The sequence below is a fragment of the Sinocyclocheilus anshuiensis genome, unplaced genomic scaffold (genome assembly GCF_001515605.1).
Source record: "Sinocyclocheilus anshuiensis isolate Anshui unplaced genomic scaffold, SAMN03320099.WGS_v1.1 scaffold1383, whole genome shotgun sequence".
Classification (NCBI taxonomy): Eukaryota; Metazoa; Chordata; class Actinopteri; order Cypriniformes; family Cyprinidae; genus Sinocyclocheilus; species Sinocyclocheilus anshuiensis.
Window position 1 is genome coordinate 171,948 of NW_015536550.1, and position 18,164 is coordinate 190,111.

General features: G+C 38.2%; 1 protein-coding gene across 2 annotated transcripts; it reads right to left on the minus strand.

Annotated features, from left to right (window-relative positions):
• Positions 1–1,753: 1,753 nt before the first annotated feature.
• On the minus strand, positions 1,754–17,083 carry LOC107700701 (palmitoyltransferase ZDHHC18-like). Of its 2 annotated transcripts, XM_016502443.1 has the most exons (9): positions 16,438–17,083; positions 14,042–14,202; positions 10,802–10,957; positions 9,491–9,628; positions 8,580–8,631; positions 7,688–7,790; positions 7,109–7,221; positions 6,884–6,980; positions 1,754–3,025 (listed from the first exon to the last, which is right to left on the minus strand). In XM_016502443.1, the coding sequence occupies exons 1-9, from the start codon at positions 16,662–16,664 to the stop codon at positions 2,690–2,692; spliced, it is 1,383 nt and encodes a 460-aa protein (XP_016357929.1). In that variant the 5' UTR covers positions 16,665–17,083; the 3' UTR covers positions 1,754–2,689. The 2 variants fall into 2 exon arrangements, with proteins under 2 accessions (XP_016357929.1, XP_016357938.1); XM_016502452.1 differs by lacking the exon at positions 8,580–8,631 and having other exon boundaries at positions 7,688–7,758; positions 16,438–17,082.
• Positions 17,084–18,164: the final 1,081 nt, after the last annotated feature.

Here is an 18,164-nt window from a genome sequence, read left to right on the forward strand (position 1 = left end):
AGGAGCACCAGAGGGTTAATATAAACGTAAACTATAATACATTTTTAAATGCAGCCTATAATTGTCTCAAGGCATAACATTTGGTCTGTATTTAGTGTAGAATATTTATTTTTAAAAGTATGCCAAAGTGTACTTCTTTTTCACAAGGGTTAGTATGCAGCAGGCTAACATTCTGTTCTGATCATAGCTCTAGTACACTTTTAAATCCATAAATCCTGAATATCAGAATTGCCAAGTGATATTTCCTCTCACATGGTAATGACACATATTTCCTCACACTTACTCTGGCATTCAAAAGCACACTAGAAAATGTATGTGCACCACGTCTGACGTTTATAAGGCAGCAGAATGCATGACAAACTCCAGACTGGCCTGTTAGTACTTTGTATTTATTTGTGCAAATGTTGCAGAGGTCTTGAGAAACAGAGGATCAATTTCAGCATTCATAAATAACATTCAGTTTGCATATTAAGTCAAAACCTGGATAACAATACAACACCCACATTCCCATTCGAACACAAAGTGTCCACGCATACAGTAGCACGAGTCCAACGATGAAGAACTAAAACATTACAGTATTGCTGCATTGAGAGTTAGTGCATTAAGACTGTTCCTTTACTAATTACTGATAGACAGCAGTGGGCCAGGAATGCAACATGAAGAACAGCAGACTTGACGAGGTTTAGAGAAACACTCAGATTAACCAGTTAACTTTTCAACTAGATCTTCAACACGGTGATCAGGGAACTCGGAGGCTTCATCTCATCCACATTAGCAGGTACTTGTGCACACTTAATACCATGTTCAAACACAATATGTTACAAAATCATGCTGAAGTCCTTTGGGAAAATAATGAATTACTGGTGAGAAGATTCTTGTTCAACATGATGGATCAGGGCTGCATGATAATGGTGAAATGGTTGATCGCGATTATTTTACTCAACAATATAATATTGTCTTTTTCTCTTTTTTACATTTCATCAGAATTATTGCACTTTCATTTAAGCACAAATCAAGAGAATGTCAACTCACATGGTTTCCTTGCAGATTTAGCTGCTGCAAACAGCACAAACGACCGCCTGAAAGAAAACACAACTTTTATTTGAGCAGAATATCTCAGAGATCGCTAAACCGGTGCTTTCAGCTCAAAAGTGCTTTTTTCCGTAACGTAGAGAAAGCGTGTGTGAATGGTTGCCTAGTTGGGAAGATTAGTGTTGCCCATTATTTTCAATTGAAAGTAGTCTCTGAAAGTAGCTAAAGTCTGTCCAAAAAGTCGCTAGATTTGTCAATAGTAGCTGCATTTTCATTACCCTTCAAATTGCGCAAACTGAAATTGAAAATTGAAAAGAAGCTCAATGGAAACACGTCAATTACGCAAAAACTCCCATGTATCGCAAACATTTTATACACTCGCATGAGATTGTTTTTCAAGCAATTCGAAAAAGGAATATTTCGCAAAACTCCAATGGAAAGTTTTTCGCATTTACAGGTCACATGGCGTACATAAAAGTCACATGATGCTTCGCTAAAGATAACGCCTCTGTCTCCTTCTAAAAATAATGGCTAGTGCGGTGGCTACAATATACATAAACCTATCAACATCCGTCGCCATGACTTATCGCGAGAGGAAAAAATGATGTTTTAGTCACATAACATTGGTTAATGGAAACACCGTCATTTCGCAACAGTTTTTTCTATATCGTAATATCGCAAAAGATTTGCGCAAATCTGTAATAGAAATGCATTGTGACATTTAAAAAAAAAAAAAAAAGCTAATCGCTAATAAGGTCTGAAAAGTTGATAAATCTAGTGACAAAGTCGCTAAGTTGGCAACACTGATTAAGCAAACCACTGGTCAGAAAATGTATCAATTCATGAAAAGAGCTATGATTGGGGGGGATTTAAACTCTTGACATCTGGCAACCGCAACAATGAATGCTAGTGGAGTCTTGATACCAATGTACGATAACGCAAATGACAACTTAAACTGAAACGTTTTCAGGACAAATTACCAGTGGGCAAATATCGCAAACTTTTTCGAAGAGGGGCAATTATCAAAAATTCGAGAGGGACAGAAACCATGATCATGGTTATAATACAACTCATCGTGCAGCCCTATGACGGATGAAGAATGATTGTGAGCTATATTCTCCAGGCATGCTCTTATTTTTTGCATAAAGACGATTGGTTCTTTGCTTATTGAAGCTTGACCAATGCATCCCCAATGAGACCTAAAAGAGGCCAAAGAAATGGATCCCAGAGTTCATGTCCACATTGAGGACGACAGTGTTCTTGTTCCATTATTGCTGTTCTGATGAAGCTCATTTTGGAACTCACTGTTAAGATTGGCAATTGTCTTAAAGGCAATTGCTCTGCAGTTCACTCTTGAGACCTTTGTGCTTGTTTATATCGAATAAATATATATATTTTCCAGTCATCAATCTGTTAACGGAAGTCCATACTTCATATTTGCTCTCCAGGTTGCAGGGTTGATGGTATTCATCTACAGAAGAATAATACAGCCGCCAGTTTCGTAAACCTGGAGATCTTTCTGGGAATATCATACCTGATTGTTTGAAGTCACAACCAAAACTAGATGAATCAATCAATCAATCTCATGAGGACAAATTCAAATAATCCAAGAAATGCATTAACATGCACCATCACAGGACGTTGCAGGTCCGATTGCTCAGCGCAGAGAACTGAATTTTGGGTCTCTGTTCTTGGAGTCTTTCCGTCTTGAACTGTGGCTGTGATAAGGTCTTGGAGAGGAGTTGGAGGTCTTGTGGGTGTGATGAGTGGTTTGTTTTGCCTTGGATCTGTGGTGGGAGTGATGTTTGTGAGGGGTGTTGGTCGACTGGCGTCCTCCAGAGGTCTTGGGCGGCTCGGGGGCAGGTGACGGGACGATCTCTGGAAGTGTCTCCAAGACGGCCGGCACAGTTTGAGGTTTGGCCTGCGGACAGGAGCTTGTGAGGAGAGGAGATCGAGAGGCCGTTTCCAGCAGAACTTTGGTTCCCTGTGTGCACTGTGGAGGGAGATGGGAAAGACAGATGGAGGGTCATGATGGTAATGAAGAACCAGGGATAAAGGAATGGGTGTGACAAAGACAAAAAATGAAGTAGATTCACGTTAGAAAGAGTGGAAGTAAAATATTTTGAGGTGGTTTAAAAGGAAAAGCTTATATAGCTGAGCAGTAAAGCTACAGCCAATCAGATATCAGCGTCACTGATGACTCATGCAGATGATTCTTCTTCTGCTATATAGAACTAAATATGACCAACTGAGTCATATTGAAGTGCTCGTATAAATTCTGCTAGGAGAGAACAATGGAAATTAACAGCAGCAAAATCATGAGACTTACAGATAAGGAGTCAAATCAGAACAGAATAGACAAAATACTATCTTAAAGGGCATTTCACTGAAAAATTTTAATTATATGGTTATGCACTCACCCTCATGTTGTTTAAAACGTATCTTTTTTTTTATCTCCCATACATTAAAGGAGATGTTTAGCAGTAGATGTGCTGCACAAAAAAAAACAAAAAAACAAGGGCTCTAAAATGAGACTAATTAACCGCAAATGTGACAAAAAAAACTCATCACTGCGCACCGGTGTCGCCTGCTGCACGCAACAAGCACCACGCAATCCGCGCATGTTAAAGGTTAAAGGTCCACTATGCAGACATTTTAAGTTGTTGTTTGTAAACATTCAAACTTGGCCCCTCCTCATGTGTGGAACAACCCAAGAAGCCACACCCCCTGTTGCTGACATCATCAGTGTGGCCAGATTGGGCAGTTTTGGGTTTGATTGTATGGGTCAAAATTGGCTTGGGGGGTGGACAAAAGTTGGGCTAGTTTGGAAACAGTTTGGCAGTTTATAATGTTTACATTTTATAGGCACGTAACAAATTTGCCTATAGAAGGCAGACATGATGATTCATGAGTGATGGGTTTTTAACACAATAAGGAATCAGATTTTAAATTTGTAGCTGTACATTCAAGTGATCACTATGTAAAAGTGTCATAAATATAAGTTGTAGCTACAGTAAAAAGTGAAAGAGCTGAATGTAATGGGTGGGATTTTCTTGAAGTGTGCAGGTTTTAAAGAGCTTTTGTGCTTAAAATCATTGAGCCAATCTGGCAACACTGGACATCCTATCAGTTGCCAGAACACACACAGCCCAACCGACTCAAAAGACTGCCTGCGGGAAGATGAGTGATGATTTAACTTATTTCCCAAATATGGTGTTTATCGTGCAGAAATTTTTTTGTATTTTATTATTTTTTTTATTTAATATGAATGAACAAATGACTGGCTGCAATTTGCGAGCAATTTTAGCCGTCTTCAGGCTTGTTTGCCTAAAAACAAAAGTAATTACTTTTGTCAAGACAGAAGAAATTAGTGGCGCTTTCCAAGCTTCAGACAAAACAAGCAGTTCATTTAATGAATAAACCAAAAAGATTTACAAAAGTTTCGATCAGCCTAGTGGTTCGAATAAGACTCTCTCAGTCTGACTCCATTACTGAACCACAAAATTTTCTGTTATGTCCAATTTGAAATAACCAGAATATGACTTACGTCAATCTATTTACTGACTATTCTCATATGACAATGTGTAATTAAAGATGCATATTGTAATAAATAATGAATCAATAATATGATCTAAAGCACTTCTAAAAAAAAATAGTGTGAATAATGTTTTTTTTTTTGTTCCTCTCACAAAGCTATCGCATGGCCTCAAAATATAGATCATACTGATAGATCATTTTGACTTACTGAATTTATTTTAATGATAACTTTACAGGAACAAGGACTGTAAAGCTTGAACATGCATTCATTGTATGGAAAACAAGAGCTTGGACATTCTGCTTAACATCTCCTTTTGTTATCCACAGAAGGATTTGGAACAACACGAGGGCATAAACATGACTTTTATGTTTGGATGAATTTCCCTTTAAGATTTTGGTCCATGGCATTATACTACAGCTTAACCAGACTGAAAACACAACTCAAAACATAACCAGACTCAAAACATATATACACAAACGAAACATGAAATAGTGGTTAGTGGTCAGAATGGGAGGAGGAGGAGCAGTGCTGATCGTGTGCTGATGCTGTAAAACATCAGCCGTTGAGCATCAGCACTATTAGCTCTGGCAGCAGCACTCATTCAGGCAGCATGCAGACCGAAAGCATGTGAAGCCAATGTGACGCCACCTACAGGAGTTTATCAGTGTGCCCCAAACACCCGCCCGAGTCTTACCAACCTCCCCACAATCCCCTACTTCTGCCCACTGAACCATCAGCCGGCACAAGACAGGGCGAAATCCAGGCAATCTTTCTCCTAAACACACATGCGCACACACATACAGAGGACAAGGGTTAATGTGCGAAGACCGATAAGTGTAACAGCATTAATGTGCACTAATGCATCAGAACATGCCAGGAAAACATACACAACTGTGAGTAAACAAACAACTCGATACCTACATACTCAAAACAACAAATATGCATGCAGGACAAGAATTCTGTGGTTTAGTTTGAAAAATATTTATTTAACATTAAAATGCATTTTCAATATAAACAAGCACAGATATGTTAAAAAGTATAAAATGTCAGCAATGTTTTTCATTTAAAAAAAATATGCATTCATAAGTAAAATCCCATAGGGAAATTTTCATATCACATGCAAACTATTTCACAATATATGCACATGCACACAGACACAACCACACGTCAAGTGAGTGTACTTTGGTTACTGTGCAGAGATGCATTAGCACCTTATTAACTTTACCTGCATTTTTTTCCGTAAATCAAACTGATATTTTTCCATAGTTTAATAGAAGTCATATTCACCACAGCTATTTATTTTGGACTTCACAAAACAGGATGACATGGACTTTTCCGCCACGTTACAACCAAAGAAATGTACATAAACACTAGAGCTGTTAGCTGTTGGTTTGTTTGTTCACTGATGAGAGGTACTTTTGTTTTGGTGACAAGTTCAACATCTGAGTATAAACCAAAAAGATCTGAAAAAACTTCAAGGCACATTCAAGTTGACAAACAGCCACAAGAAAACACAAAAACTAAAAACAAACAAGTTGCTTGTTTGTTTGAACCAAACAACCCGAATTATACAAACAAACAACAGCTTTTTACATGCTCAGATTATACTAAAAACAAACAACTTTAATAAATTGATGAAAAATAAACAACATTTGTGAGAGGTGTTTGCTTATACTCGGATGTTTTTCAAGAGCACCATTGTGCGTCATAATCGCACAAGTCTTTCAACCATCGAAGAGCTTCAAAAATAAACACCATCACCTGAAATTACAGCGTCTTTCCTGCTCACAAACTGTGAATTCTACCTAGTGTCACAGGAAGTCAAAAGTTTCATTTCCTTTTTTTGTAATAAGATGCACAGTTGTGCAAAATAACACAACGGCTACACCCATTGCTCTGTAAACCATATACACTCCAATCCACTGATCTACGAGGGAGCCAAACCATAGAGAATGAGTACATAAACATTTATTTCCCTTTCAAACTCAAAGTAAACAACACAAATCTCATCTATATATGTGACTTTGACCAAGGCGGCACAGCCGTAATGGCTATCCTCAACACCAAACAAATCTGAGACAGCTGCACTTGGCTGCAGCCCAGCGAGCCGAATGCTGTCTGACATCTAAATGAAGGGTGCGACCCATGCCAAAACGCATCAAACAATGCAGCAAGAGGAGAAAATGCTGGCTTTGGATCAGACACAGGAAGTCAGGCTGTCGAGTGGCTCTGAATGGAGATGGCAGGTTGCTGTAGGGTTACGACCGGGGGTGAAGGAGGAGGTCGTCGGCCTGAGGTGACTGCTCTTCCTACCATGTTTCTGTCGTTTTTAGCAGCCGGGAGTTCGATTTCCACAGGACTGGTCTGGACGGAGTCATCAGAGGGCACAAAGCCTCGCCTGTCAATCAAACTGACAAGACAAGAGAGGAGGCAAAGGAATTACAACAAAGCCACAGTGATAAACAGAGGCTTCATATTGTGGATATAGTTTTTACTGGTATACTGGAGACCATATACACTCATCTACACACGTCTCACCTGGGTGGCATGGGTCCACAGAGCACAGAACAGCAGTTTTTGATAATGCTGTTGTAACTGTAAGGATTTCCAATGTCCTCATTTCCACTTTTCCCTGACCAGGAGCCTTTAATCTGTAATACGGACACAAAAATACACATACAATCCATGAAATATTTAGGCCTACATAATAATAAAAATAACAAAAATAATGTATTTGTATGTATTTTCTATGGTGGCCGAGAGAGCTCAATCTGTTGCAACTTTACACAAGCAAATTAAGAAAACATCTTCATCAGTTTGACAACACGTGCTGCAAATACTCACAGCACAACCAAATACAGAAATGCTCCGCAAATTTTGAAAACAATTATTTATGAATGTAACACTTGTGCCATGATGGGTTTTTTTTTTTTATGTATGACTAACAAATATAAGCATCACAAAGTGTATTAATTTATGACAAAGCAGTGCGATTCAAATGGTAGATATATGTATTTGAATTACATATAAATGATCTTAAATGTAGGCCTAAATATTTGAGTGTATGAAGTAAAAACAACTTTTACACCTCTTAAGTTATGAAAGGAAAACACTTACATCCTCATTGGTAGTAAGATTTGCAGCTACCAGGTATGTATGGAAGCCTGAGAGGCCCAAAATGGACCAAACTGAAAAGAAGCAAACCACTAACTCAAGAGCAGTGAAGAAAGTAAAGGAAAACTTCAGAGTTTGCACCAATAATGAATATTAACAGCACACAGTACAGGAATATTCTGGGTTAAATATAACTTGATCAACAGCATCATTTTGACTAGTCTCTTGGTTTGTACAAACATTGCACTTATAATGAAAGTGCAAAAAAGTGTTGAGCCCTGCATATGACACGCAGAGGGAAAAAACAGATATTATGGCCATGGATTGGGAATTCATTCCCTTGTTTTAGTTAAATCATTGCCACAGTTGAACTAAACTAAAGAGAATGAATCGGTACAATACGGCCATGATTTAACTAAAATGAAGGAACTTATTAATAATTCATGGAAACAATTTATCTAAAATGAAAGAAAAAATACAATGTGGCCATAATATCTATCCCCCACCCCACATGTCATATGTGGTACTCCATACAGAAGTGTTCAAAGCAGAAATGTGACATTTGGGTGGCTGGAACAATTGCATTCAGAGGCACTCAAATGTGCATTATAAAAACCGCTATGACTATACTAGCTACATAATACTATTACAAATACTGTATTTTACATTGTTTTTTTTCCAGTATGACTTGCCCCATAGATTCACATTGTAAGCACATTACTACAAACCCAATTTTCATTTGTTTTTATAAACTGAAGCACAAGTTGACATTATTTTCGGTGTCATTTCTTGTTCATTGAACTTCACTTGTATTTAACCCAGCACATTCCTTTACGGCAATAACAGACTTTTTGCAAGTTAAACATCTGAACTCAAACAACAAATGAAAGGATATCTGGCAGGACTCGCTTGGAGAGCGAAAACCAACCCATTTCCTCCTTGTGACCCTATAAAAGAGAGCATTAGTCACTAAAAGCTTTTATCAGATCTTAAGCCATTTAGGTCCAATAAGAGATTCACATGGCATCATCTCTCATCATCTCATTTGGCATCTGTGCTTGCCTTTAGAAATACAGCATAGTGCAAACAAACCAACTCTTTGATTAAAAAGAGCTGATGTAAACACTACCAGTCTGTTATCTGGACACATCTAACTAAATTAAATGGTTTATGCTTCAAAACTGGAAATTAATTTTGTCTAAATTGTTCCAAATTTTCTTTTTTAAAAACCAACAACTCCTTCAGTGCTGTTCAAACACATCCCACGATGCACCTCATGAAGTAAGTTCCACTATTATACAAAAGATTTTGGTTGGTATAATTTTTACAGTAATATTGTGAAACATTATTACAATTTAAAATAACTGTTTTCTATTATAATATATTGTAAAATGTAATTTATTCCTGTGATCAAAGCTGCATTTTCAGCATCATTACCCCAGTCTTCAGTGCCACATGATCCTTCAGGAATAATTCTAATATGCTGATTTACTGCTCAAGAAATGCATTTGATTATTATCTTTTATTATTAGCATTTTTAGGAAAAGCGTGATTAATTAGGAATTTTTTTTAGGATACTACAGCATTTATTTGAAATAGAAATCTTTTGTAACATTGTAAATGTCTCTAACGTCACTTTTTAGAACTACTCTGGTTGCAAATCTCTATATACAAAGAGCTCTTAACTAGAAAGTGACATGAGCTCACTGAACCGATGTTCAATTCACACACCACTCAGCAACGTATATATTTGTTTGAGCTCACAGATACACAAAGAGTTGTCAAGGAAAATGAAATGACACATACTCAGAGCCAGGTGTGTGGTTACACAGCCGAAGATGAAGGCCGTGAGGAAAGACAGCGAGACGATGAAGGTGTAGAAGAAGCGATAGTTTCGTTTTCCCACACAGTTGCCGACCCAGGGGCAGTGATGATCGAAGCGCTCTGTCAAACACACACGACAGCGGGCCGTCACACGGCTCGTGATTTATTACAGCAGGAATTAAAAAGGCTACTGGCTTAAGAACAAGTGAGAACTTCAGAGATCAAACCAAAACACACACCGCTTCAAACCGGCTTCATAAACCTAACGCTATAAATAACACCGCTAAATCTGAGAAAGATAACATCCTACATGGATGCACAAGCAGAGGAGTGTGAAAACTGCACACAATAAACACACTGGCAATTAATATTGAATGTTAAGAGTAACCACATTACATAGCAGTGTTTGCCTGTACAGTACAAAATCAAGAGCAACAGTGAAGTAAAAAATTATTAATTTTCTTCATAGAGGAATTGATTTTTAACAAAATTACAAGCACTTAAAGACAGAGCTATTGTGAGCTACAGTGTTGTTAATCAATGGCATATGCATTTGTTGAAACCAACCGATTTATATTTGATTGTGTCATTTGCAATGCTTCATTGGGACTGTATTTCTTTTCCTCATTAAAGCCATAAAACCACACAGTTTTGAACCTTTTTTTCATTTTCAGACACTCAAAGTATGTGGTTTTGGTAACACTTTAGATTAGAAAACTCCACTTGTTGACAAGCTCTTCTAGACGATGGGCAATGTTGCGTTCACATATGCGCATTACAGAGACTCAAACTCAGAGCAGACCCAGAGCTGAGTTCATGTGGAGCAGCATTTACTGCGAGATGCTGAAAACACTGAGAATGAGCTGCTCACGAGTAACTAAACACAGTTCTGCTCTTCCCTCGGAAACACGCAGCACATATATTGAATTAAACTACAGCCTTTGCAGTTTGATTATCCCACTAAGCCATATCGCATTTCCGGTTTTTATTTCAATTAATAGTGCAGCCCTATGTTGCTCCGGTTATATCTGAGCGGTGCTCCTGCACATCAAACAACGTTAATGCACTTAGACCGATGAACTGATATGAATTGATAATGCATACCTGGAGTGCAATGTAAGCAGCTTTAGATAAAAGCATCTGCCAGATGCATGAATTTAAATGTTAACTTGTAACCTTTAGTATGAGCAATAGTGATAATGACACTTGCATTAGCAATCGCCACTAATGATTATCATTAAAAGCAGCCTCAGATTTGCTGCATGCGAGCGCACTTCTGAAAACTCATCTCACCCACACAGTTGTCACACAGGCTGCAGTGGGAGGTGCGCGGCGGCCGGAAGATCTTGCAGGTGAAGCAATACTTGAGTTTAACCACCTGCTGATTGATGACGACCTCCTTCGTGCGCGGCGGGGGGCGGTAGGATGAGGACGAGCCCGTCGGGTTGTCTGCGGGAGAGAAAAACACATTTCCAGCAGAGGATGAGATGTCAGGAAGGAATTTCAATAACAAACATTAAAGAAAACAACCAAACTCTCATTCTGATGTTTAAAGGCTCTTTAGAGTTTGCTCTAAACAGCTCAAACACTTCCTGTCTTTTGAAATTAGTTGAACACTCGCACTAGAAAAACAAAACCACTGGCGCAAGGGAGAACTGCTTGAAAAAAAATCCATTTGGTGTAATCATTAGAGCAATGCGTTATTTAAAGGTGCTGCTTTCACCACTTCACATCAAAAAAGATACATTAACAATATGCTACATAAAAAGCATTAAGCAAGAAGGCAATCAAAAAAACTGTCTCAGGGAAAAGAAAAAAAAAGATGCGTCTAATGTTGGATTTGTGGTTGTATAAGTCACAGACTAAAATAATCTGTTAAATAAATGCACACCACCTTATTATGTTTCATACCGACTAAACTAATTTTAAACTCACTTCTTGTAATATTTTGCTATCATGATGAAAACAGAGATGTGTTCCAGTTCATCAAAGCAGAGACACACCTACACAAAATTTATTCTAACGTGATTATAACGATGGCAACAGATGTAAATAAATGTGATCCCCTTAACAAACAGTAAAGCACACTAATAGTTCAGAGACTTACATACTGTTCACACGAAATGAGGTTTTGTCATTCGACTGTGCTGATTTTTCCATTGTGCTTCTATGTAAACATGTGTTGCATCTTTTGCAGTCTTGCGAATGGCACATAATGGTCTAAAACCACGGCACATGGCAAAGTTATAAAAAAAAAGAAAGAAAAAAAGAAAAGAAAAAGCTACTCTAGACACTGTTTTTTTTTTTTAATTCCACTCCACTGTCTCAAAAAAAAAAAACACACACACAATGAAGATCTATAGATAATTAAGTTGCTTCTTTTAATTTAAGAACACTGCAAAAGATGACACCCATTTAGCAAAAAGCAACAAATTAATGACCCCTTAGAGACAGTTCACACACATTGAGTTTTTGCATTTAAAATGGCAGATGCATGAAAGTGGATTATAAAAATTATTAAAAATTTTGCAAGAATTTGCAAATGTATGTGAACATACACATTGCATCATTTGCAGTCTCACACATGGAGTTCTAAAAACAGGGCACATAAATCAAAAAGATGTTTAAAAGACAACTTTTTCTTCCTCACAGGAAATTCCAGATCGTATGGACTGCTGCTGAGACGACTATATTTTGCCTACAGAATGTCATTACAGAAAGGTAAGTGTGACTGCAAAGTTACAAAATTTTGTAAAAGATGAAAACTTGTAAAAGATTTTACCGGTTTTGATGTCTTAAGATGCGGAAACTTTGACAAACTTTTGCAGACAAAAAGGTTGACCGTCTGTTGTTAATAGTTACGTGATATATGAAGTTCAACACAGAAGTGTCTTTCAAACCAAGCAGCTTCCAGATTGTCAATGCAGCACATCCACGGGACCAACTTGAACCCAACGCAAAATTAGCATTAGGAAATCTTTCGCACTCGTGCAAAATTCTTAATCCAAATGGATTCTTTGCCCCATTCTTTACACAGACACAGGTCAGATAACTAATAATGATTCCATTTCAAAAACTACCGTTTTTTTTTTTTTTACCTGTTCACAGTTTACATATAAAATGCAATACACATTGCAATGCAATGGAATTTTAAAAAGGCTACATATGGAGCTTATAATATGACAATACTATTTGAATTTGAATTATTGACAAGTGTCATTTAACAAAACTGAATTTTATGTGACATTTAACATAGTTCTGAATTTGATTTTTCTAACTTTTTATTTAACATTTGAAATTTAACACAATTTCAATTGTGTTAAATTGAAATTTAACACAATTATTTTCGGCTGTTTGAAAATACACGTCTATTAAAAAAACTGCCATAAATTCAATTGTGTTAAATTTCAAATGTTAAATATTCAAGTTTAAAAAATCTAATTCAGAACTATGTTAAATGTCACATAAAATTCAGTTTTGTTAAATGACACTTGTCAATAACACAAATTTACACAATTCAAATAGTTTTGTCATATTATAAGCTCCATATCTACAGATGTGTTTTTTAAATGTTGATTTTTTTGTTAGCATGAACGGCACATTTTTATAAGGTCTTATCATGCGATATATGCTACAAACGACACAAAGTCAACAGTCAAAGACGTCCATCTAGTGCATGTTTAAAAAGAAAAACAACAGAAAGGCGCAGCCTATAAATAACAATAATCAAATTTCAAAAATGACTAAATTTTTATTTTCATTCATTTGTCAGCCAACGTTATTTCTGTTCATGCACTGTAAAAAATAAAAAATAAAGTTGTTTCAACAAAGTGTTTGTGCTGCCTTAAAACTTTAGTCAACTTGAAATGTTAAGTTGAAATGTTAAATGTTCAGGGACTGCAGATGCAAAATAGCCTTCTGGCTAATTCTGGCACATTGTGCATTTATGTATTGTTGATGTGCATTGATCCTGTCAAATAAACCTGAAATAAATAAATAAGTTGTACTAAGTAACAACTTGAATATCTGAGGTGACTAAATGCAATTTTAGGGCAGCACGAACACTTACTTTTTAAGTTACATTTACTTACATTTAGCAAACAACTGAAACATCTTTTTTTTTTTTTACAATGTAGTCTATTTACTTTTTTTTTTTAATCTTGGTTTTAAAGTTGAAAATTTGGAATAACATGATTCTCTTCCTATATCTGTATGCATGAATATGGAGGACCTAATACATTTGCCAAAATGTAGCAGCAACAGAGCACACTGCACTGAGCCCTCTATCCCATAATGCAATGCCCTAGACTTGACCTTACACATCCAGAGTGACGAATGAAGCAGAAGCAACATCAGACATCTCATTCTTAGCTCATCATGTAATCAACTGTCAAAAGACATTTAGCCAAACCTAGATTAAAAATGCAAAGCAATCCAATGTATTTCTGTGGATGATAACTGTATGCAGTATACAGAGTGCACTATGCAGTAAGCAGTGCACTAGTAATTCAGATGAGATGTGTGCTCGCTCACCGATCTGCTTCTCGATGTCTGCGGCCTCCTCTGGTGTGGCCCGGGGCAGAATCCCCGGATCCGTGAAGCTGGTCTGGAGGAGAGAGATGATCACAAACACAAACAGGACCCCTCCGATGGCCGGGATGCAGCTGGTGAGGTGCTTCACCAGGAACGGGCAGCTGGAACCACACAACGCCTCAATTAGGAAAACACCGATTGATTGTGGAACGAGGAGGCTTTAAAATACTGTGCTGCGGATTCCCAATCCCACGTCTAATGCTACACAAACGCCCTATAAAGAGAACGAGCGAACTGATGTCTAAAGTGTCGCATAGCATTGGAAATAAACATAATAATATAAAGATTTGAACATTACAATCCAACTCGGCTTCTACTTAATGTGCTGCATCCACAGGGAAAAGCTTTAAAATTAAGGTGTTTGATTAACCACATTTAAGTAACCATACCATACATTGTTAATTAAGTCCCTAAAAGTGGCCTCAATACAAATAATGTCCCGAGAGAGACATGCAGATTCATCCTACAATCTCTATTACTGTACGAATCAGAAAAGGGAGGCGACTGTTACACGTTTTGCTCCAGTGAATATATAATAGTTCATTAATCATGCCTACTGTATATTTAGTTACTATTATTATAAATTGAGCAATTAAGGTACTGCATATAGGGTACATATACCATAGTCACAGTGGAAACCTACTGTTTATCTTGCAGTTCAATATTATCTTCATTATGTAGTTTATATAGACAGACGATAGATAGATAGATAGACAGACAGACAGACAGACAGACAGATAGACAGACAGATAGATAGAGATAGACACACAGACAGAGACAGATAGAGACAGACAGACAGAGACAGATAGAGACAGACAGACAGAGAGATAGAGAGATAGAGACAGACAGACAGACAGACAGATAGAGACAGACAGACAGAGACAGATAGAGACAGACAGACAGAGACAGATAGAGACAGACAGACAGAGACAGATAGAGACAGACAGACAGACAGAGGCAGATAGAGACAGACAGACAGAGACAGACAGACAGACAGACAGACATACACAGATAGAGACAGACATACACACAGACAGACAGAGACAGATAGAGACAGACAGAGATAGACAGACAGACAGACAGACAGACAGACAGACAGACAGATAGACAGATAGATAGATAGAGACAGACAGACAGACAAATACTTAGAAATTTATTTAAATTTCCTTTTCTTTCTTCTGTGAACACAAAATACGATTTCTTAGTAACTGCGTAGTAACTGATTACATGTAACCTGGATTACATATAATCAGACTTTAAACATCAGTAGTCAGTATTTGTAATTAGATTAGATTACATAAAACGCTCGTCTTTACATGATAACATTATTCACATTTCACAAAATAGCAATAAACGATTCATTATATCTTCTTTTTCAGTGATTTAAAAGTAATCAAAAAGTAGTCGGATTTTATTACCTAAAAGGTATAATGCATTACATTACACTTACAATTTTTGTAATGTACTTGTAATCAGTAACAGAATACAAGTAATCCATACAACGGACTACAAGTAATCTACCCAGCACTGGTTTGGACAGACAGATCTTTATATTAGCCTACGCACACGAAAGTCATGCGATTTTATAACAACATGAAGGTGAACAAATTATGACAAGTGAGAGAACTGTCCTTTTAATTTGTCACGTACATCAAGGAGACGTCTATTTGACCTCTGCAAGACCTATTTGCTCATCTGCAGTATGTCTATTGGACGTTTCCTATCAGATGTCAAATAGACGTCTATTAGATGTCTTTAAGATGTTTATGATTTTGAATGCATGTAAAACAGACATCTGAAAGACGCACGTGTGCTATCTAGCTTTAATTAACAAACACGTCCGAATTCAAAGGCATTTTGAAGCAGGAGTGTAAAGCATCTGCTGTGTACAAACGTCTTTCAGATGTCAGTGTTACAAACATTCTCAGTCATAAACATCTTAGAGACATCTCATAGACGTCTATTTGACATCTAAAAGGAGGCGTCCTATAGATGTATTGCAGATGAGCAAACACTCTAAAAGATACATCTTCCAGATGCAGATGCAGACGTCAAATAGACGTCTCCATGATGTACGCGTGCTATCAGGGTTACAGACATCTGAACACAGCAGATGCTTTCCAGATCAAGAGATCTTTAACAGACATCTTGCAGACGTATCTAGCTTTAATTAACAAACACGTCCAAATTCAAGGGCATTTTGAAGCAGGTGTAAACCTGAGATGCACCTGTGACTCTCCTGTCCTATACTACAGCGTTCCTCGTGCTTTCAAACAGCACTTCTTGCTTAGATGGGCTAGTGGCCACAATGTATTCCAGCCAAAGGCAGCACTTACTCGAATATGAAGAAGAGTCCGCTGGTGAGCAGGATGAGTCCCAGTGTGAGCGGCAGCACGCCGCTCTGACGCGCCACGATCATGCGTCCGTCACAGCAGAAGCGGTTTTTCCCGGGAAACACCTCCCATTTTCTCCGGACTCGTTTGGGCATGTGCTCGGGCAGAGGTCGCGGCGGAGGCGTCGCGAGCGCCTGCGGATCTATTTGTTGATATTCGCGGTTTTTCATCCTTCACTGCGCTGAGCGTCCATCACACCAGCTGCTGCGCGGAGATATGTCGCGCAATGGCCTCATTCCACGACCGCGTCCCGCTTTATTAGCGAACAGATCGCAATCCAATCGGCGCGCGACGAAACGCGACGGATTTACCAGCACGTGGCGTAATGCGATGTGCAGCGGCGACGTCACAGACGCGTCCTCGCTACATGCTTCAATAAAGCGGCGGCTTCGCTGTGGTCCCTTGGTGTAATAATAACGCGAACGCTAGCGTTCCGCTTTCGCTCGTTGCTAAATGACGGACGCCGAGCGAGCATCAGTGTTTACGTGAAGAGCGCAATGAATGGTGATCTGCACAGACGACGCTTGCACACAGGATGTGACGCCACAGTCCTCAGACGCTCTTCACATGGCAGCAGCTGCATAATATCGCTCATGATATAATCTTTCGAAAGCTTCTCATGGATTACCATCAGTGGTGTTTAGCGGGTCATTGTGACATAGAGATCAGTGGCATTCAGTAATATCTGTCTGTCTATCTGTCTATCTATCTATCTATCTATCTATCTATCTATCTATCTATCTATCTATCGTCTGTTCTGTCTGTCTATCTATCTGTCGTCTATCATCTGTCTCTGTCTGTCTGTCTATCTGTCTATCTGTATTGTCTATCTATCTATCTATCTATCTGTCATCTGTCATCTGTCTGTCTGTCTGTCTATCTATCTGTTGTCTGTCATCTGTCTGTCTGTCTGTCTGTCTGTCTGTCTATATCTATATATCTATCTGTCGTCTATCATCTGTCTCTGTCTGTCTGTCTGTCTATCTGTCTTGTCTATCTATCTATCTATCTATCTGTCTATCTATCTATCGTCTGTCATCTGTCTGTCTGTCTGTCTATCTATCTGTCGTCTATCGTCTGTCTGTCTGTCTATCTGTCGTCTATCATCTGTCTGACTGTCTGTCTGTCTGTCTGTCTGTCTATCTGTCGTCTATCATCTGTCTGACTCTGCTGTCTGTCTGTCTGTCTATCTATCTATCTATCTATCTGTCATCTGTCATGTGTCTGTCTGTCTATCGTCTGTCTGTCTATCTGTCTCTCTGTCTGTCTGTCTGTCTGTCTGTCTGTCTATCTATCTATCTGTTGTCTATCATCTGTCTCTGTCTGTCTATCTATCTATCTATCTATCTATGTCTATCTATCTATCTGTCGTCTGTCATCTGTCTGTCTGTCTGTCTGTCTATCTATCTATCTGTCGTCTGTCATCTGTCTGTCTGTCTCTGTCTGTTTGTCTGTCGTCTATCATCTGTCTCTGTCTTTCTGTCTATCTATCTATCTGTCATCTGTCTGTCTGTCTGTCTGTCTGTCTGTCTGTCTGTCTGTCTGTCTATCTATCTATCTTATCTATCTGTCTATCTATCTGTCTGTCTGTCTGTCTATCTATCTTATCTATCTGTCTATCTATCTGTCTATCTGTCTATCTGTCTGTCTATCTATCTATCTATCTGTCT